At 38.9% G+C, this 22,619-nt stretch overlaps 1 protein-coding gene across 1 annotated transcript in view; it reads right to left on the bottom strand.

The window, feature by feature from the left end:
* The window catches only part of FADS6 (fatty acid desaturase 6), a 328,797-nt gene that overhangs the window by 118,075 nt on the left and 188,103 nt on the right, over nt 1–22,619 (bottom strand). The window contains exons 3-4 of the mRNA XM_044085175.1: nt 21,984–22,164; nt 1,449–1,636 (exon numbers count right to left, since the gene is read on the bottom strand). Of these exons, the coding sequence (XP_043941110.1) occupies nt 1,449–1,636; nt 21,984–22,164 (369 nt within the window). The remainder of the gene's footprint in view (nt 1–1,448; nt 1,637–21,983; nt 22,165–22,619) is intronic.

Raw genomic sequence — 22,619 nt, 5'->3', positions numbered from 1 at the left:
CTGCTCAGCAAAGAAACAGCACAAGCTGACTGTCCATCTTCAAAGGCTTCAGAGGAATGTACTCTTCAGTTGCAGGAAAACTCTCATGGGCTTGGAAACCAAACCTGTCTTTTTAGTCAGCTCAGCTCAAGCTGACTAATGGTTTGGGTGCATGGTAGGTGCCCTAAAGGTTTGGAAGCTGGCCAGCTGTTATATACTATGTAGGACATAACCAATATAGCTTAGGCTACTGCAGCAGTGAAGAACATCCTTGATTGCAAAATGTTACTGGGCAGAGAAAGGTGGCATTATTTCAGTTTATGCCTTTATGAATTACAAAAGTTGCCATTTAGTGTTTAAATCGCCCAGAAAAAAACATTGGTATGTTCAGTTATTGACAAGCAGTTCATTTTCTTCTTATTATTTAGTAAAGTGCAGAGGCGTTTGTAGACACTGGCAGTCTCTCAGTTCAGCACAGAGGCTTCAGGCTATAATTTATTGAGCTTCATCCTCTAAGCCTGGATTTGATTCCCTAAATTTCCACTGGTAAACTGTATGACTCCAAACAAGACACTTAACCAGAGATTGCTCCCTGGTCTCCTCTGAAAAGGGGCACTTATGTCCAGTGAACTTATTCAGTTAACATTATAGCTTGAGGATAAAGCAGTTTGTGGGAGTACACATTCTAAGAATGAATTCAAGTGATTTACATTAATTTAATACATTAAACTAATGTGTAGCTCAGAAACAGTGAAGTCATTAGTACAGTAGCTTTGGTAATATGGAGATTAAGGCCTGAAATACAGTATCTTACCTAAAGAGTTCATTCAGAAGAGACTGAGAAATTATTCTTCACTATTTGTGCCTGGAAATATGGTAAATAAAAGTGTTACACAAAAGTTCTGATAGTCTGTGTCAGCATACAGACGATATTCATGACCTATCATTCATAATAGTCACCTTGCCAAGTGAACAAATTATAGCTACTTTTAAAAATGTATATGCCAAGTTTAAAAACTATACATTTCAGTCATCCCTTTTAGCTGCCCAGATCTTCACATAATGTCCTGATTTTTGCCTCATAGTTTTGGTCAGTTTCTCATAAAATGTTTGGTTTTCTTGCAAATCATAAGCAAACCATTGAGGACTGAAGTCAGAAAAATGACAGATATAGTTTCAGACTTCATACCCTTCAGAAAATTTGTGATAATGCAAAACTTTTCATTCTAAACTGCCTCCCTACCCCCATTATTTATGGCTTTGTCCATATTTCCTGCTCTACGAGGTTGAGAGGTATGATCTCAATGCAGTTTCTAGTGGAATGTTGGCAATGAATCATACTGTCAGGTGAAGTGAAATGAACATATAAATTGCTCCTGTACGATATGATATGGTATTTTTAATGCAGGTATCTGTTTTGACCTTAGAGGTGATATTACCCGTACAGGCTTGACATTGTTATATCTTACCTGAAATATGTTGACATGTACATATGGGATGGATAACAGAGCTCTGCTCAGAAACATACATAGTATAGCAGACCACACAGACTGGAATCCAGAGATGTTAATCAGTAGCCAATAATTAGCCCAGAGGCCTAGTGATATCAGAAAGATGGTTCTCAGTGCAACCTTCAGAGGCACATCCCAGAGAAGACCTGAGAAAACAAGAGAAGTGAAAAAAAAAAACACAAATTTAAATTAGGAATGCCTGCAGCAAGAGTGAAAAACTGCTATTCAGATTTTCAGCTTGGCTTACAATCAACAACCTGGAAATGATTACTAGAGGGGAGAACGCATACCCCAGAATCTGATAGCTATGGTACTTAATTACCATGGGGTGGAAAAAAAAAACATAATTACCCTGTGGTGAAAAAAAAAATACCACTTTGATTTATATTACAGAACACATACTGCTTAATATAGTATTATACTGTATTGTTCTTTACCACTGCCGGACTGCACTTCCAACTCATGTACTAACTTGTCAGAAGGGCCTTTCGGAGCTTAGGTTAAGGATGCTCCTTTCATGAATTCTGAATGATCCTACAGGATGCAAGGAAGAATGGCAAGGAAGGAATGCACTGTTAAACATGTTAATGAGCACCAAGGACTCTGTAACTGCAGCAGGGACTTTATTAAAACTTCCTAAACTCATTTGTCACTGTAGATATAGCACACAACTGGAAATGTATTATACAGAGATAACACCAAGGATAACTTTGCTGCTCAAGAAACCAAACGCTCAGTGTGATAGAAAATTTCAGGTATGTTATTCTACTGCAATCCACACTCTGGTGCATTACTGCTACTATAGTTTGACTGTAAGTGTATATCATTTAATATGTAGAGTTCAGTGTTTTAAAGTTTTATTCTATATCTGTGACATTCTACTGTGTGATTGTTAAGATTAAGGATCTATGTAGCCGGTCATGTTTCAGCATTCACCTATCATGTTATAATCCGTCTTATCCTTTCCTCTACTGGGCATGTAGGCCATGCACCAGGTGACTGCCCCAGCTGTTTATGGACAGCCACACCCACTACTGTGCCATGCAGATCTAGACTCATGTTATTTGAATATAGCATAATGTTAAAAAGAAGGTCCTAAGCCTCAGTGACTTTAACCATGAATGTCATAGTCACCTGTGGATCACTGACAGCAATGTGTCATCAGGCAACTAATTATTGCACTAACTCATATCATCATGAGCTCAGGTGAAAAAAGCATCAAAGCATCACTGACTGTGTCTTCTTCTCTTACTGCTTCAACACTAACACTGTGGGCCTCCTTTTTTCATACAGATCTTTACTGACCTTCCTTCACAAACGTCAAATTTCAAACAGAACTGCCCATCAGTACGAGAAAAACATGAAACTGTAGAATACTATTAACACATATCACCATCAAACCATTCAGTTTATCTCATTATAAAACTAGCAAAAATATTTGTCTTGTAGGTGCAGTGAAACGGAAATCTGTGTGATATTATTTGATATTAACACACATATAAAAGCAATAAATCATCTGCCAAACTTGGGTATAATAAACTGACAGACATAACCTTGTACAATGAACAAACATATAAACAACAGCCATCCAAAATACCATATAACATCTATAGACATTAATAGCAACAACTAAAACAGATAATCACGTTTTCAGCTTAGTTCAAATATTGATGTTATCTTTGGTTGAATAATCGTATTGTCAGCTGTTAAACATACCAACCCATTACCTTGCAAAATGTGGACTGGTACCCTGGCCAGCTTTGAGCCTTTGAAGTCCTGGAAATAAAACATGCCTACAACACTGAATGCCAGAATCTTAAAAAATTTCCTGATGGACAGAATATGGGTCTAATATCGCTAGACTAAAACATCTTCTCTGATTCACCAATACAAAGCTTGTAGAAGTCAACACATGAAGACAACTCCAGACTGTTGGTTAGACATGTACTTTCTAAAACTTTCTAGAAGGGGATTAATCATTTCTTAAACCATGGTAAGCACCAGTCCACATCACCTTCTCCTGATGAACCTGTTTCAAAAGTTTAAAAGCTTTTATACCTTTATTAACTATTATGAGTCAGTATTTACTCCCTGACTACTCATCATAGGATTAATTCTCATGCAGAAGGGCATATTCTGGAGTCCATCTTCAGCTTTCGTGAAATAAACACTGCACATTTCTGGAAACTGCTACATAAAGTGAAATGGATTGAATGGGAATGCTCAACTATTATTCTTCCTAAACTTGTATGGTATTAGGTAAGTACTAGGCTAGCTGCCTTGTGGGGTATTTTTAACCTAGCCAGTTTCTCTTTTTGTACTCGAAATAACCTATCTCATTTAGTCATATATTGACCCTGCCCATCCTGTGGTTAATAATTATATAGTACCCCTAATGAGAATAATTGGGATCATGCCACAGATAATTTGAAGGGTCTCATCCATGGACTAAAGCAGTTAGGAGCTACCTTTGTCCATTAGTAGTACAGGGGGTAGTCCGGAGGTAAATTTTCTGTTTCCCATCCACAGATCTGAGTTACTCTTGAATTTCAACAGGGATGAACTTTGTTTCATGTGGATGGGGAGTCTGTTCCACACCAGCGGTTTCCTCTATGAAATGCACCTGTCCCTCCAAACCATTCTGCTGATGTTGTAGAAGCGGTTGAGATCCCTAGATTGAGTATTTCTGATGCCATTTGACTTGCTGATGTGCACTAAATCCATCCATAATGGGTTGGAGGATGCCTTGTATGCCAGACACAGGTCACATCTCAGCGGTCTGTAGGATACTGAGAATAGTGACAGGGCTTTGAGTCAGTCCATGTACTCCATATTGTTTAACTCTTGTATCCTTTTAGTAAGGTATCTCTATGGCTGTTCCAGTTGCTGTATGTGTCTGGACAGATACATGCCAAAGGGGACATTATAGGGGACAATTGCATCACTCAATCTAGAGATAATCTCTTTGTTTATAAACTGTTCAGAAAGGACTTTCTTATGACAACAGACATATGCTGGTCAAAAATTATGTCACTTTCCACATAAGTTCCAAATCCTGAACAAATGGGTCATCTCTTAAGGGTGTGTGTCAGTGTGATAGTTCACTTGAGTAGATAATCTCCCAAGGATACAATAATGCATTTATTGGCATTTAGTTTCAGTCTATGATTTTGGCACTGGTTATTTATTTGGGACAAACTGTCCTGCAGGAAGGCTAAGTCATTTGGGGATTCAATGACTGCTCCTAGCTTGCTGTTATCTGCAAACTTAGTTACAGCCTTTTGGTGTCAAGCATGCCTCATACTTCATTGATATTTCACTCAAGTATATTATCAAAAAAGTATCAGGGAAGGCTGACACTCTGCTTTTTAAGGAAACTTTCCAGAACACTCTGCACAAATGTGGGCTATTGGTTGAAACAAACAGCTTACTATTTAAACACCTTGGCTAAAATCTTGTAATGGGAGACTTACCTCTACCTCTCCCAGTATGGTATATGGAACTCTGTACTCAGAATATTGAAGCACCAGTTCAGAATGGGTTGCTGCAACAATTAAACTGATTGATTGATTGATTGATTGATTGATTGATTGATTGATTGATTGATTGATTGATTGATTGGGCAAGTGATCTGGTATATGAACCCTTTACACGAGTCTGGCCACCAGGTAGAAAGCAATTACAACAAAAGATTCAAAATGCATACAATACAGACAGTTAAATTTTCATAGAATTAAAACCAAGTTATGAAAACTTATGTATGGGTATCTACTGAGATTTAAAAGAAAAATGTTGACAGGTTTATATGGATAGCTAGTAGATAAAAATCTATAATGCAGAGTAAACATGGAAGAATTTGATGATCAAAGCCAAAAAATACACTTATCTGTCTTTGAGTATAGCTATGAATGTCTTGACAATGGCAAGATTCTATCTGTCTCATTCCTAGACTAATCCAATATCTTTGACATTGTCATTTTTAAATGAGTCTTATAAAGACTTAATTCCCTTGTGTTAAACATTAACATTGTTAACTTGGCCAGCAGTTAGCTAGACATCATTAAACATAGAGTTAAATGCTTAATGATCTACTGTACTGAATTTACAGTTGATAAAACTATGCTACAGGAGTCAAGGCTATGCCTAATACTGTTTAACCTTATACCTCTTAACTGTGCAGATTTTCGCAGAATGTCCAGGTATCTGCCTCATAATTTTAGTCTGTTTTTCATAAAATTGTGGTTTTCTATCAAATCCTTTAAAAATCATTGAGGGTTGAAGTCAGAAAATAATGGCAGACATTTCAGTTTCAGACTTCATAGTTCTTAGAAAATCCATGCTAATGCAAAATCTGTTATACTATCAACTTTCTAAGTTTGTAAGAGTAATATTTAAAAAGTGTCCCTATTTTTGGACCTTTGTCTCCCAATTATTTATGACTTCATCCAGATTTCTTGCAGTAAGAGGTTGAGAGGTATGTTTAGCCTAGCCTGTACATTAACTCTCTACCCTTGCAATGACCCGATTTAACTACATCTCAATACACTGATGATACAGTACAGTATAAAAACAAGTATCTTTCCCTCAATCAGGCAAAACTACAGGAGGGATTTTCCAGCCCTGAGATTGGTTCAAGAACTGTTACTACCAACAAATCCTGATCACTTTTCTTGTGCAGTAGGTATCATAAAAATCACATCTCCACACTTCTTTATTTCTGTCACTAGTGGAGCACAACAGGAATACACAGACAGCACTAAATAACTAGCATTCCTGATATTCCACATCACATGACCTTAATGTCAATTACATGACAAAAACACACAATGTATAATCAACTGTTATGCTGCATGTGCTGAAACAAAGACTCCTTTTACCAAATTTCTAAAAGAAAATTAATCTACATTTAGTTCTCTAAACCATTCTATGATACTATTCTCTTCATGGGGTTTTCCTCAAGCAATCCATCTAAACTGAAAAAAGTCCACAAGTGTGTCAGCGTTCCTGTTAGTTACACTGAAATCTAATGACTGTGATATCTGGAAGAGGCTGAAACAGATGCCATTATCAAACAAGATGAACTCCCTCATGCTCCAATTTTTCTGACTTTTTCTCCATCCATATAATCTATCTCCACAGCAATGCTCCTTCCTTAACTGGTACTCCATTAATAGAAGTCTTCCTTCTTTAGAGTCCGATTCTATAAAACCACCCAGAAATCACATCCATACGGTGCACCAGTTGTAACAAGCCAACTGCACAAAAATAGCAATTGGCTTGCTACAATTTAAAAAGAATAACATTTTTTTTGAAGAGTGGGGGGGTGAGGATCTGGCTTGGTGTGCCAGACTGAAGGACTGCCACCTTCACAATGTCTTTTCTTTCTTTTTTTTTTGGTCTAACAGGGTGGGGAGAGAACAGGGATCTGACTTAGAATGCTAGAGTTAAGGACAGAACCTTTTTTTTTGCCCTTCAAATGAAGAGCTGGGGAAGTAGGGCACCAGCTTAGAGAACAGTCCTGGGAACTAGAAGAGCCACCCATGGCTCTGGGCAGCAGACACAGACAGACAGACAATGGCAGTATACACACAAAAGGTGGGAGGACAGTGGCTGGAAACATACTTACTGATGTTGGACAGCTGGTGATGGGGAGGGACGGACAATGAACAATGAAAAGGACACATAAGAAAGGGAATACAATGGAAAAGGGATAAAGAATAATGTCATCAGCAGCTGGAAGACTAGTCCAAAGCATGACAAACAGAGACAGCTCCCACCTGGTTAGCTGATTTTATGAGGAGTTTGCTTTTCTGGACGCCCGATATGCAGGGCCAGCCAGTTCTGCAACTCCACAAGCCACACCAGAAGGTGCTTTACATTGCCAGGACAGCTTTCTAGTTGATGGTACAATACAGGAGTGATCAGCCTCTACAAGTGATGCTGAGGTACCAGTGGAGACCCCTCCAGTCAACCTTCAAGAAAGCAGCCTTCTCCTTCCCCAGAAAGTAGACATGGAGGGCAGATGTGACCTTTCTGGGCCACCTCTTGCAATTGCCCTCCTGAAGGCAGATCTGGCAGGCAATGATAGCCCAGTATCAGATGTTGCAGCTGTCAGAGTCTAAGATGAGATCAGCCTCTCCTCCTCTTGCATACATGGACCTGTAGACAGATGACATAATGGAAAGGCATTATCCTGTATATATGACAAAAACCCAGGTTTTCATTTATTTATTTTTTCATTTATCAGGTATGTCTGACTGGGTTTAGGTAAAAAAACTTTTTCAAAAGAAGCCTGGGGAAAAAAGCTTCACCATATTACAAACATTTTGAATCAGTTATTTAATAATACACATGAACAGACATTAAATAATATACATTAACAATTACACATGCATTTAGCAGATACTGAACATTGTGCATTTGATGAAATATATTAGTGGGTTTGTCATGCAGTTGTACAGTGGCCTGATGCATAACAGACATGCATCCAATGCCTAGAGAGGCACTTCTGCCTCCTGTGGCACCCAGTTATGTTACAGTAATGCTATCTAAATTTGCAAAACAAACCAAGTACTTTTAAGTATACCTGTACAACATTGTACATAATACAAGACAACAGCAGTACTCAAGAAATACTATTTACAGCACATCTTTGGCTCACTCTCCTAAACATCTGCCTCCCGTTGATGGAGCAGGTCAGGGTGGTACTATCTCAGGTCATCATTATGATGATGATATTGTTCCTCAGTATAGAAGACATCTGTTGTTTTTCATCACCTGGCCTAGTTCATGTGCCATACAACACAGAGCTGCAAGTGCTGCATCACACTGCTACATTACTACAGATGCCAGCTGCATAAACATGCATGGTATCTGCTTTATTTATTTATTATTTAACATTTGTTAATAGGAAAGTCCAACTTGGAACAAAGCCAATTTTCAGCTGAGGCCCAGGGAGAAACATGTCTTTATAACATGGAAGGAAACTGGACCACCCAGAGGAAACCCACACAAACACAAGGAAGACATGCAGACTCCACACAGAAGGCACCCCAGTCAAGAATCGAACTGGAGAACCTCTTGTTGTGAGGCGACAATGCTACCACTGCACCGTCTATGCCAATATGTATAGGAAATGCACTGTATGGAGGCAGCAATCTACAGATAGTGAATCTATCAGGTTTCATTAGCATAACCACTGATTGAATTGCCTGCTGTGAGTGCAATATAAAGTGATAGCAGCACTTCTTATAATCATATGACTAATATGTAGAGAAAAGTGATTACAGCTCTCTACATGTAAAGTATCACAGAGTTAAGGAAGGAATTATTCCCTGTTAAAGTACCTCAGCCACAACTGTAAACCCTGTGGTACCGCTTAAGGAGAGTGAGGCACATATATTGATGTATGTAAAGTGGGACCCCAGCAAACTGGCAAGGTACAGTACTGTCTGGCTCTTTGGGGTTGGTGCTTTTTGAACATAGGATACTGGGGGTATTACATGCCAAAAAGGGTGTTGGGTTCCATTGCCACATGTAGAAGCCTGGATATAGTACCAACAGGGGGTGAAATGTACATAGCAGTAACTGCAGCTGCTAAATAGGTCTATAAGGAGGGCACATTCATACTTGTATGTGTGCTACATTGTAACATATACATTCACTAACTGACATGTTTTGCCCACAAGTCTATATGGGTACTGTCATGGTCACCCAAGGGAGGCAGCACCTACAAAAGTTCAGTTGTGAGAAGAATAAACTACTACCACAGGCCATCTGCACCCATGATAGGCACCTTATTGATAAAGCTGCTGCAGACAAGCATTATTAGGACTAGATCTGCCAGGGACTGACACAGGATGTGAATGCTGTGGCATCCATAATTGGCCCTTAGAACAGTTCTGCCAGAGCACTAAAGATATCTTTGCAAAGGAAAAGGCACAGGACATTACAACAGACAGGGAGGCACAGTTGCAGACCACCAACATCTTTATGTCTCTGTCATAGTATAGACCCGGCTGTACATGTCAGGATCAAAACCAGCTCCTCCCAAAGAATCAGGCTACCCTGGTGGACTGCAAGCATAAATAGGTTACATAACAAAAGGAAGAAAGTGTTATCCAAGAAAAAGAGGGAACTTACTCACTAGAGGAAGAATACCCTCCACAACTTGAAAAAGCAAATCAGACTTGAGATGTACCTCGGTGGACTATATGAAGAGATACATGACTGAACTCTCAGATTATGTGCCCCAGGAGGGTATGTCCCTAGCACAAAGTAACATTTTTCCTTCATCCAGGATGATGCCACAATACAGAAAAAAGATTACTAACTTCAACAATTGGCTTAGCTTCTGTTGTCAGTCCAAGGGGATCCAATATCTGTCAGCTTGGGATGACATGGTCGACAGACCACTTTGCTTTACCAGAGATGGTCTTCACCTGTCTCCTGTAGTCTTTTGGATGCTGGTAAAGATAAAGATGCTTGCCTCCCCCAGAGTACCTTTTTTAGGCAATGCCAAAACAAAACAATTGCAGATGTAAAGAAGTCCACTCGACACAAACTCTTGGTTATGCTGCTTATTGCCAGGAGCTTCAACAGAAAACTGCACGACCTGGAAGCACTCCTTACCTTGGAAGATGCTGATGTCTATGCAGTCAGTGACACTTGGTTCAAAGCCACAGACAGCACTCCAACCATACAAGGCTATAACACCTTCCACACATTCAGACTCCAAAACGAGCATGAAAGAACCAAAGGTGGAGGTGTAGCCATCTTCATTAAATCCAAATACACCTTGAGACTGGTTAAACAGTATGACTCTCTAGAGCTACTCCAGGTACAATTAAATATAGGTATCACACCCTACCACATCATCGCTGGATACAGGTCCCCCACAATGAACCAAAAGAAACACGCTGACTACCTGGACTTGTTACAAACACTCCCTATACAGCCAGACACTTTGGTCATGGGAGATTTCAACTATTCTTCCATAGACTGGACAGCATGCATGAGCAGAAATGCAATCGCCCTGAGGTTCCGGGACTTTGTTAATTCAAATTTTCTAGAACAGCTACTCTGCACACCTACAAGGGGCTCAAATGTCCTGGAACTAGTACTCACCAACATGGGGGTCACTGCACTACTCCCTGTGTGTTGCCCTCCCTGGTGAGGTCAGACCATAAAACTGTCTTGTTTGAACTAAAGATCAGACTGTACACCCCCACAGGAGTAAACAAACTGAAAATTTTCTCCAAAGCAAACTTCAACCTACTAAGCTAGGGTATAAAAAGTTTCAAACACCTTGCTAACACAGCCAACAATGACTCCTATGCAGAGGAGTACACAAATGCCCTGTATAGACATTTAAACAATTGTATAGACCCGGCTGTACATGTCAGGATCAAAACCAGCTCCTCCCAAAGAATCAGGCTACCTTGGTGGACTGCAAGTATAAATAGGTTACATAACAAAAGGAAGAAAGTGTTATCCAAGAACAAGAGGGAACTTACTCACTAGAGGAAGAATACCCTCCACAGCTTGAAAAAGCAAATCAGATATATTGTAAAGTCCTCTAAAGCCATCTTTGATAAAACTGAACGGACTCAGGTCAATATTTTGTAGGTTGCTTATGTCTTTGTTTATTAATTCCATAATGATTCTTTCCATGGCCTTACAGATGAGACTGGTCAGGCTTATAGGTCTATGTTGCCCAGACTTGTTGCTGCCCAAACCTTTGTAAAGGTGGATGACAACTGCAGTCCTCCATGTATTTGATAGAAAACCTGTTTGAAGGCTAATATTGAAAAGCTTCTGTAAGGTTGTATTTCAGGCTGACTAAGGGGCATTCTGGTATGCTATCCACCCCTATGGAAACAGTATTCTTGGCTTTGGATAGTGCATTGGGGGCTTGTTGCTGGGAGATTTAAGGGGGAGTTGTTTTCACTAATAAGAAGTCTGGAAATGCTAGGGACAGGGGGATGAAGTTAGAGTTAATTTCTCTGCTAGAAGATTGGCTTTGTCTTCAGGCTTAGACTAAATGAACCAGTTTGCTATCAAATGAGATAGCAAACTTTGCTGGCCATAATTTGGATAGATGCTTCTATTGCAATTATTTATATGTTCATAGAATTTGATAGTGAAGGATTCCACATCTGTAGTGGCATCCTCAGGGCAGAAAGGAAAGTTGAACTTTGCTAGGTTATCACTCAGCTTTAATAGATTTGCTTTGTCATGATCTCTAATGTGCTATTGGAAGATGCTTCAGTCTTATGGTGAATATGACTGATTTATGGTATGATTTGACTAGGGAAGGTGTTACAGCTAGAGGGGCAAGAGAGCTGTCCTATACTGATAAGAACCCATTCCAAGATTTTATTGCCCTTAGTTGGGGTATAAACTAAATGGTGGTGAGTTTGTGTTTATGAAGTACAGAAAACTCCAAGCATACATATTTGGGAATGTATATGTTTCCCAGTTAATGGATGCATCATTGATATCCCATAAAAAAATGGTGTTGGGCTGAATGCTTAGGACTTTTCATATTAGACAGTTGGAGTCATGGGCAAAGGGGATGATCGAATGAGGTTATGTTAATGGTAACTTGGGCATGGTGGGGTTCCAGGCTATTATCCTGCTTAATAAGTCTGGAGGTGTAATTCTATATTACAAATAAAGAGACACTGCTGCCTTTAGTCGCTTCATTTAGTACAATGGGCCTGAACACATAGTAGGTGTTGAAACTTTGCACTGATGGGGTGCTCTTGAACCTGATCTTCATGACAGTGCATATATTAATGCATTCTAGGGTAAGAAGTGTCTGTAGAGAATGTAGTTTTCTGTTTAGACTCCTAGCATTGAGTAGTAATGCCTTCCTGTTTTCTGAATTGTGTTTTGCTACATTTGAAGCTTTTGTAGACTGACTGTTTAAGACACTATGTGGGTGAATAAGGTTTTTGCCAACATACAAAGGTACACGTCATCCCTAGTAAAGTAGTTAAGATTGTCTACCATGTCCTCCCAGAGAGATATATATTGCACTCCCTTTGAATGACACCAAGATCTAAGCAAATTGTTAAAATCAATCACTTTTTGTTCATATTGTGGCATCATTCTAGGGAAAAGTAAAATGCCTCAGGCACATATACTGAAAGCTCCAATGTGTCTCTCTTCATGTAGTCCTGGGAGATACAACTCAGGTAATTTACTGTCACGTGTAGTATGACTGAGTCATATGTCTACTTGCAGTAATGTCCAAAATTACACTTAGCTAATAGTAAACAATATTACATACTCTAAGCCTGAAGAAACAGCCATAACTGTGGCAAATCTTGGCTCCTGATAGGCATTTGACTGTGACCCTTTTCTTGCTCAGCCTGGTGAGAGGGGCATCAGTGTGTCTCACAACTGAATCTCTTACGACTAGAGATTGGTATTGATAGCAATTGTTTGTGAGAGCTTTATCTCCAGTTGTATTGTGTAACTACATCGCTCGTGCCTTGTATTAGATTGTTTAAGAATTAGGTGAATGTTAGTATACATGAGAAAATTACTACTTTGTCTCAGGATACTCATTTCCATCAAGATGGTGACAAAAACAGTAGGAAGGTGCATTTCCATGGTTCCAGATTTTTATTCTGTGATCTACAAGGTGGTACAGGAGGGGTTTACAATTAACTTGCTTGGGTGTTATATGGGTAACGACTACAATGTTGATCTAAACGTGTGAAGCAGTACTCCTCTATGCGCCAATCAGTTGCTCACTGCACAACTAAGTACTGAAAACATTTGGAGGTTAGTTTTATAGAGAACATTAAAGTTCTACGTACTTACTGTAAAATGGCTCTGTGTGATAAGTAGCATCATGCAAATGTGGCAATTGTACACAGGCCTAGAAAATCAACAAACCAAAGCAAAACAGCCCTTTGGCAATCATAGCAGCACACTCATAAGTTTCCTTAGCGAATCACAACTAATTAGCTGCCATAGATAACTAAGAAATTTACCCTTGTTACTGAATACTGTTCAGTTTGCAATCCTATTTAAGCAAAATAATGGTTCAGTTGAGGCATCTGTTATTCAACAACAAGTCAGTGGTTGACTGGTACAGATCTGACCAATAAGGCACCATGGTAAAAAAAATAAAGCTTTTAGGTTAATACTAGGCTAACTGCCCTTGCGAGCCATTGTAAGCCTAAACAATTATCCCTTGTGAGACTCAAACCCTGCACCTTGTGTTTGTAAGGCAAACACCTTAACCATTAGGTCACCTCCCACTACATAATTACATGTGATAGCTCTTTTCCTTAGATAATTATACTGGATGCAGCTGAAACTCCCATGAAACATCTCTGTACTAATCATATGTACAGTTCAGACATTACTCAATTTATACAACTCAGGGCTGCAGCACAGCCAAAACATCCTAGCAAACTACAGGCATAAAACAAAAAACAGTTCTGAACAATGTGCCACTCTGTTTCCAGGATGCACAAACATTCACATGCACACTGTATATACACCTATTGGTAATTTGAATTGTCAGCAATTCTCCTACCTCTCATTTCAAAAATCTCAAAATTAAACTTGTAAACCATTTCACTGCAGAGACTAGGTGCACTTGCCTCAGTTCTGGAATATCTTATAGAATAGGTATCAGCTCACGTTTTGTCACTTACATCATCAGCCATTCACTCCTACTAAAAGCTAATGACTTTAATTGTAATACTTTTTTCTTGTACAAGAGACCAGTCGTATAATTTTGTGTTTACCCTCCTAAACTTTGAGCCTGCTATTTTAAAAGTATTTCAGGGTTGTCTTCTTTCTACCACTTATATAGCATTTTGTATTCTTTGTCTTCTTAAATTGTCTGTCTTAGAAATGTAATATTAAATCATGATTCTATAGGGATGAATATGATATCACTGCATAGGACTACTTTTTTCTAAGTTTCTCATTGTAGTGGTCAACTGTAGTCTACTGGACATATTATATTAGTAGTGTTTAACAAGACTAATTGTGAAATAAGTGTATTTCTTATTAAATTCTGATTTTAAAATGATTTCAGACCATAATGCATTAGTTGTGTAGACCAGTTAGTGTCCAGCCATCCCTCTCTGTAGCAACTACTTTTCTCTTGCTGATAAAAGTCCTGTTGTACCGTACTGCTACAATGGCAGGTTTTGTCTTTCCCCAAAAGCTATTATTCAGTTTTTTTCTGCTTTGGGCCCAAGTCATGACTCATGGCTGAACAAAATACATTCAGGCCAGCTCACCTATTAACTAATTATTAAATACATATATAAATGTAAATCATTATGACAGGTAGCATCATAGGCATTACCTCTGACATATCACTCACCTGGATAACTGGAGAAGTCCAATACCTATTGGGCTATAAGTGCCATTTTAACTCAATTTGTTTATATCTGAATCTAAAACCGTGGTTTTAGGACTACATTGCAATTTTTATTTATGGAAGCAATAACCTGAGGTCAGAATTAAACCCTCAACCTTATGTCTTTAAGGTGAAGATTTTAAGTATAATGCAAAACCCATTTGTTGCAATGGGAAAAGTGCAACAAAGTCATGCATGACTCTCCTGCCAGCACAATGTGATGGGAACAGTTTTCTCATTCACACATCTGATTTCCACTTGTGACAGTTTCTAGGAAAAAGACTCATATGCTGCAATTTCCTGCTAACTGAAAAAAAAACTAAAGCAAGTTTGCAATAGGTGTAGTAATCCCTGAAATCATAGATGTGAAGTACGTCAGACACTTCTCAGTAGTAGACAAAAATACAAAAACAGTTGGCTTGGCCAAAGGAAAAAAAAAAAAAAGCTTTTGCAAGTTCCACCACATGAAAGGAAGATGAAGAAAAATTAACTCAATTTCAAAATAAAATTAATTACTAAGTAACCAGAAAAGAATAATATATCTGCTGCAGTCCAAACTCTCATATTAAGAATTGAGAAAATATTGACTAATTAATGTATGTTTGACTGTGAGCCATCAAATCTCTTAAAAACGTAGATAAATGGCTATCCTTCCATTGCTTCCTCCAAAAACTGGTTGCTCCCCAGTGAGTACACTCTGCTTTAATAGTGCATGCAGCAGAAAGAACAATTTGATGACTGCTGTAATTACTGCAGGCCTGAATAAGAGGTGAGTATAAACATGGCCTGTTCATTCAATTTCGTTGCACTCATTTGTTTTGACCAGGGGAGAAACTGTTCAATCAGTAAATGTGCAAATGGATGCACTACAGCACTGCTTTCACATCAAATTCAGATGGAAAGAGAAAAGAATTTTTATGATTAATAGATGATAATAGCATATCATAACAGAGCAAGGGACAGAAATCCCAGGGGCATGGGTTAAAGGAAATAAATAAATGAAAAATGCTGAGATACAGAGCTTAGGGCTGGAGATATTCAAAGCTATTTCTTTGGAAGCTTGCAAAGAGACTATCCCAAAAATGAAATATCACTTTCTAGACACTTTTTTAACTAAGGGGGGCTGAGAATGTAAATTGCAGGTATCTCCTTTATTTCTACCTTTGCAAATGACATGCAACACATTCCACTTCCTGTCCTATGCTGCTGGAGTTTCACCGTTAACAGTTAACTGCTGTAACACTTACATAAAATAAATATGTATTGCAAATGATTTTGTTATTCTTTAAATGGCTACAGAAAAATTAGTAAGCACAATTTCTGTATCAACTTACCCTACTTCTACTACTCAAAGAAAGCAGTCCTCCTGTATTATCATGCTCGTGTTGTGGTAACCCCAATGTTTAGGCTGTGATAGTGCATACAACACTGAATATATTTTAGGCACAGCATGACATGGTGAGTTACAATAAATATGTCATATCAGCTCTGACTGAGCCATTGTGAAATGCAGAATGTTACAAGGTAAGAACAGCATTCTTGATGTTCTGTGATTCGTAAAAGGGAAGTAGTCGAGGACTGATTAAGTGATGGCAAAGACAGCTTGCTCTGTCATATTGGCCTTTTTTGTTGTTTGCTAGGTCCTCCAGCCTGACTATCTGAGCTGACACCTCTCTCTCGCTCTCTGTCATGACTATAACCTCCTCCTCCCCCTAGCACCACCTGACAAAAGAACTGGACTTGGGAGATCCTTGCTAGCACTAGTACTGCCTCCTAGCTGAGGCAATTCTTAGTGGCCACTGAAGGATATATGGAGTAGAGACAGAGACAGTAGGATCATTTACACTGGATAGTGCCTCACAACATTTTTCTTATCCCCATCCCCTGGTATGCTGACACTGTTTTGAGTTTAAGTTGGCTAGCAATGCCTGCCCTGGGCCCTTGAGCACTCACACTTTCTCAAACCAACCACATGTCAAGTGCTGCCACTGAAGCTTGATAAGAGATCTGTCCCTTAGCAGAGAGTCTTTTCCCTCACATGATGGATACATTCTTCCTCCCTGTCAGCTCCAATAGATGCCTGAGTTACTAACTGATCCCGAGTTTTCTCTTCTGTAGTCAGAGCTTTATCTCTACATCACTGAAGTTAGCTATACATCTGTAATCTGCGTAGCTATATTAGCAATGAAAATCATCTTAAACAATTATTCATATGGTAAAGGTATCATAACAGTGTTGAAAGAGGACAATGAAGTAAATGCATAAATGTTTGTTCAGAAGACTGTTTCATGCCTCCATAACTGTTTATATTCCCAGTCTAAAAGAAAAAAGTTTACACTTATGCATACATGACCAGAAGCAGTATTCAATCTACCTTGTCTCTAGAGCTCCTTTCTGAGAATCCTAGGTAAATGCCAGTTTAATCTGCTCCTACCCACTTCCAAGGATACCACTGTTTACTTCTTAAGCTTTCAATGACAGACCTGGCTCCATGGTATAGATGGATAAGTCCCTGAGTATAGCTTATTTACCATGACTTCAAACAGTGGCTAAAGTGCTAGACAAGTTGGGTTGGGGAGGATGGGAGTGAGTGATTGACACTGACTCACCCATCCCTCAGTAAGTAAGTGTTGGACCATATAGCGGATCACCACAGTGTGATGAGAGGCTTGCCAGAAATAGGCTAGGGCCAGGACCAGGGATGAGAGCTTGGCTTTACCAAGCCAGTAACTGCTGCCCTCTGCAATATCTGCTTGTGAAGGCCTGCTTACATTAGGGTATTGTTTTGAAAAGTCCATGCATTGAGATGCAGATGCTCATATCGCCAACCAGGTTTATGGAGTTAGGGCCTTAAAACAAACATAAAAATATCCTGATAGATACCCTATAAATGGCTCTGACCTCCAAATGAAATAAGTGGACTAGAACTCAAAATCTGCAGTGAAGGAATTGACTCATAGCTTGCCGAAGAGGGCTAATGGTTAGCAGGCATGAGGGACCCCCAAACAATATATATATATATATATATATATATATATATATATATATATATATATATGTATGTATGTATATATATATATATATAAACATCCAATGGCAATAGCTCAGAAATTAATTTCAAATTAATTTTTAACAAGTCCATAATGGGGGTATCCTTTATCAATGTTATACAATTTTATATACTCTATTTTTGAATCCAGTACTCACAACACAACATTTTGTTTGCTGCATTTTGCAAACTGAAAGGCACTATCATGTCTCTTCTCGAACTACTGCTATTCACTGACTGCATATTCTGTAATTTAGAATCTATCCTGCAGGGCATATTGATTCCACTGACCTATGTAAAAGAATGAATGTACTTGCCACTTGAGCCACCCAAGGAACTGAAAAGAAAATGCACCTATCAGCTTATCTACCCTATAAAATGAAAATATGACCTCATTGCACTGCTGAGCCACTCAATGTAGTGAGAAGATAACTGCTGTGGTTAGCTTTTCCACTCTTAAAGTGAAGGGAAATTAATGATCAGCTGACCTAATGAAGAAAGGAAACCTCACTCAGAGTATTTTGACTAAACAAAGCTGAAAAGGATCTAATTACATTTCCACTGTGCCATACTCATTTCTAGTACAGCTCAGGGTCAGGTCTTTTCAGAACTAATACTGAATGCATGGATGTAAGCAGAGAACTCTTTTGATATTACCACATTCTAGCCACAAACTTATGAAACCCTTTGTAAGACTTTGTCTACACTCAGATGTGATTATAAGGTTGTTTGTAGCATAGTAATGAGCAATCCAACAATCAGCATGCAAACATTCAACCAGATACTCTAAATACAGAACACTCTCTTTCCTACTTATTATTAATGTAAATGTTATGTTATATTTTTGTTAAGAAGTAAACATTGCAACATGTGGTCTGAAGTAATAAAGTATGCTTCTCCTCTCTAGGACTGAAACGTAATTGATTTATAAAAAGTTTATTGATTATAAAAAAACCCTCCTACAAATATATGATTAAGTGGTGTTGCAGGAGCCAAGTCCCACTTCACAATCTATATGAAGACAACAAGGCCCTCCCCACTCTTCAGTATTATATGTTCTAACTTCACAGTCAAGCTACAGTGCAGAAAGAAGCCTTCCTACATGGTACAGAGGATGGAGCCTGACTGCAACCAAGGTGACTGGGTTCAATTAGTTGCCCCTACGCTGGACAGGGATGGAGAGGAGTGAATGGGATATATCCTATACACCTCTCCCGGGGTAGGGGTGGAGTGTTGCAAGAACTTGGGGAGCTCATAGGTAAAATGCAATTTCCAGGGCAAGCACTTCCTGTGTTTCAATGAAGGCACAAGGCCACTTGCAGGCAATGTCCCTTGTAGCAGTGAGAGATGACCACTGTGGAAAAGTCATTGCACAGCTCATTTGGCTGCTTAGTCAGGCAAGCACATGAGACATAGGGCTGAAAAATAAAGAATATTAAACTGCCCCTGATGGCTGACTCAGTGATGACCTCACTTAGTCAGGTCTCATCTCAATGACTGGAAATGATGGGGTTGATTGCCAGCGAGGGGGCTGATGACTGACAGGCAGCAAGTGCAAAAAGTGCAGACAAAAGCAGTAGGGAAAGAAGAAACTCATCACTGAAGTACACAGCACTTGAACACAAACAGTGAGCATGGACAGCCCAAGTATAATTCAATCAGCAAAGAAAGATAACTTATACCAGTAGAGTTAGGACAGCTACAACCAACTGAACTGAGCTAGTCATCGATCACCATCGTGGAAACAATGGAACATCCGTCATAAGAATGATCCAGGTGTTCTGCTTCAGAACCCAAGGAACATCTGTCATAAGAATGATCCAGGTGTTCTGCTTTGGAACCCATGGAACATCTGTCATATGAATGATCCAAGTGTTCTGCTTCAGAACCCAAGGAACATCTGTCATAAGAATGATCCAGGTGTTCTGCTTTGGAACCCATGGAACATCTGTCATAAGAATGATCCAAGTGTTCTGCTTCAGAACCCAAGGAACATCTGTCATAAGAATGATCCAGGTGTTCTGCTTTGGAACCCATGGAACATCTGTCATATGAATGATCCAAGTGTTCTGCTTCAGAACCCAAGGAACATCCGTCATAAGAATGATCCAGGTGTTCTGCTTTGGAACCCATGGAACATCTGTCATAAGAATGATCCAAGTGTTCTGCTTTGGAACCATGGAATATCTGTCATAAAAATTATCCAAGTGGTCTGCTTCAGAACCCAAGGAACATCTGTCATAAGAATGATCCAGGTGTTCTGCTTTGGAACCCATGGAACATCTGTCATAAGAATGATCCAAGCGTTCTGCTTCAGAACCCAAGGAACATCTGTCATAAGAATGATCCAAGTGTTATGCTTCATTTTACGACAGCAACGTTATCCTTCCATGGCATGACAACCTCAGCATCTAATTAGTATTAGAGTGAAAACCAAAAGCATATTTTTTAGCCATTTCATTCTTCCACCAATTTTTGGTGCCAAGACTTTTGATGTGTTTTAACCTAGTCACATTCTGTGAGTTGTGAGATTTTTCATCTGTGAAAAAGAAAACCTGTATAAATCACTCTTGCATTTACATGACATCATACTCAGACACTGCAAATTACACTAAAGCAATATCAAAAAATATAATTTCAATATCTATTTGACCTTGCCTGTTGTAGGTAAGAGAATCAGATTTTTTGATCTGTGAATCATTTTTATAATAAAATAAATAAAAAATGTATTGATAGGATCTCTCAGATAGCTTTAAAAAAGCTGAATGATTTATTTCTTCATATTTTAACTGTGTTCTTTACTGTCTTTCAAGATATATTGTTATTTTTGCAAGGATCATCTACTGAGACATAAAGTAGCTTACAAGACTGCAGCCATGGATAGGAGTGGTCTTCCTCTCCTTAATATGCTTGTGCATAAAGCTGTTCCAATGGCATAGAGGGATAAAGCCCTAAGTACAGTCCAGACAACCCAGGTTTGATTAGCAGCTCGGGTGACTGATGGAGTGGCAGGGAGGGATAGGCATGCCCATACCAGGAGGGAGGAAAGGTGCTCATTGATAATGCTCCCTAAAGGGAGGAGTGGTCCATAGGGGGGAGTTGCCCCAAGACACAGACAACAAATGTGAGGGTCAGGAAAAGGGAAAAGTGGGTAGAGCGTAAAAATTAACCCCCAAGGCTGTGCCCCAGGATACCCTTAGGATCCATGACCAACCCCAGAAAATAGTGGAATAGTCCAGGGAGGTGGGAGGACGGCAGGCAGACTCTGTGGAGATATGGGGCACTGGGGGTCTGGCCAGTGCCAGGAGGTTCAAGGGAACCAAAAAAGATGCTTGTGCAGAAGATCAATAAACGTCTACCATGTAACTAGGTAAGTTCTCCAGTAGTGAACTTACTTGCCCCTAAATGTTGCTATATGCTCCCTAAGGGCTACAAGGGTGGTGCAGATTCTATACAGATTTCAGACAATACTATCTAGCTTACTCTAGTTTTCCACCAATACCATCATGACAGGTATGATAGACAATAACATCTAGTACAAAAATGTTCATACAACTCGTGAGTCTAGTTTATACATAAATGCCAACAGCTGTTTCTTTCTGGCTTCTGCTAGATATTACTTGCGTACCAGCACTTTCTTTCACATACAGAAATTAGTTTCCTGAATTCATAGCTGTTCTGAACTCTGTTTGATCTCCTTTAGTTTTAGCCACACTCCCAATCCAAAATATCAATTTACAGTGCAAAAATCTTTCCAAAAGAGATTGTCAACCAACAAATGTTTTATTTTCTTCCATCAAGCTACAAGTATACAATTACATTTAAAGTGTTGTATGTATTCAAATATAAAAATAAGCAACATTATAAAATTATTAAAAATAACTTCTGATATGTTTGCATTGCTGTCACTTTAAACAGTCGGGTAACTGGTACTGTAGGAATTCATCTGTACATCCTACCTTCTTATCATAGTGAAGTTGTTGTGAGAGTCAAATGACCAATAAGAAGATGATATTACCAGCAGATAGAAACAATCACAACTTACTAAGTGCAACTAGTGGTGTGATTACTGGAACAGCAAGTGGAGCGATGAACATGTAAACATATCGATTAAGAAATGGCAATTTCCAGGTACTGGAATCTCCCAGTCCAATAATATTGGTATGAGCATGATGTAGCTTCACGTGTGCATGAGCTCCTTTCTCAGCTGTAAAGGCACTACAGACCTGGGAATAACAAACAAGAGTTTTAAAATTATGATGTCAGAAGGCAGCCTAAAAATTGTATGCTGATTTTCTATGTGTGATGAAACTGTGGTTCTTACTGTAATATCCATATCTGTGTAACGTAACTTAGCTGCTAAAATGAAAGGTAAATACATGTGCTGCTTTTTTGTCTGTGGTCTCCTTCTCAAAATTTTACAAAATTTTAATACGAATACAAGATAGCCACACATGAGAAACTGAAAGATCAGAGTGCTGAGAGGTGAAATTTAAATCTAATAAATAGAAAGTCGTGGCCCTCTTGGAAAGTGACACAAGTATTAAATAGTCATTAAAACTAAAATAATTTAGCAGATTTCAATTTACTCTTAGTTCATGATTAGTCAAACAAGAGTATCACAAACATACACTAGAAATGAGGTTCACAAACTTTATTTCTGAAATTAATTTTCAAAGTA

This window comes from Protopterus annectens, chromosome 10.part0, assembly GCF_019279795.1.
Source record: "Protopterus annectens isolate FY-2018-M chromosome 10.part0, PAN1.0, whole genome shotgun sequence".
NCBI classification, from domain to species: Eukaryota; Metazoa; Chordata; order Ceratodontiformes; family Protopteridae; genus Protopterus; species Protopterus annectens.
This window is presented reverse-complemented; position numbering and strand designations above follow the sequence as displayed.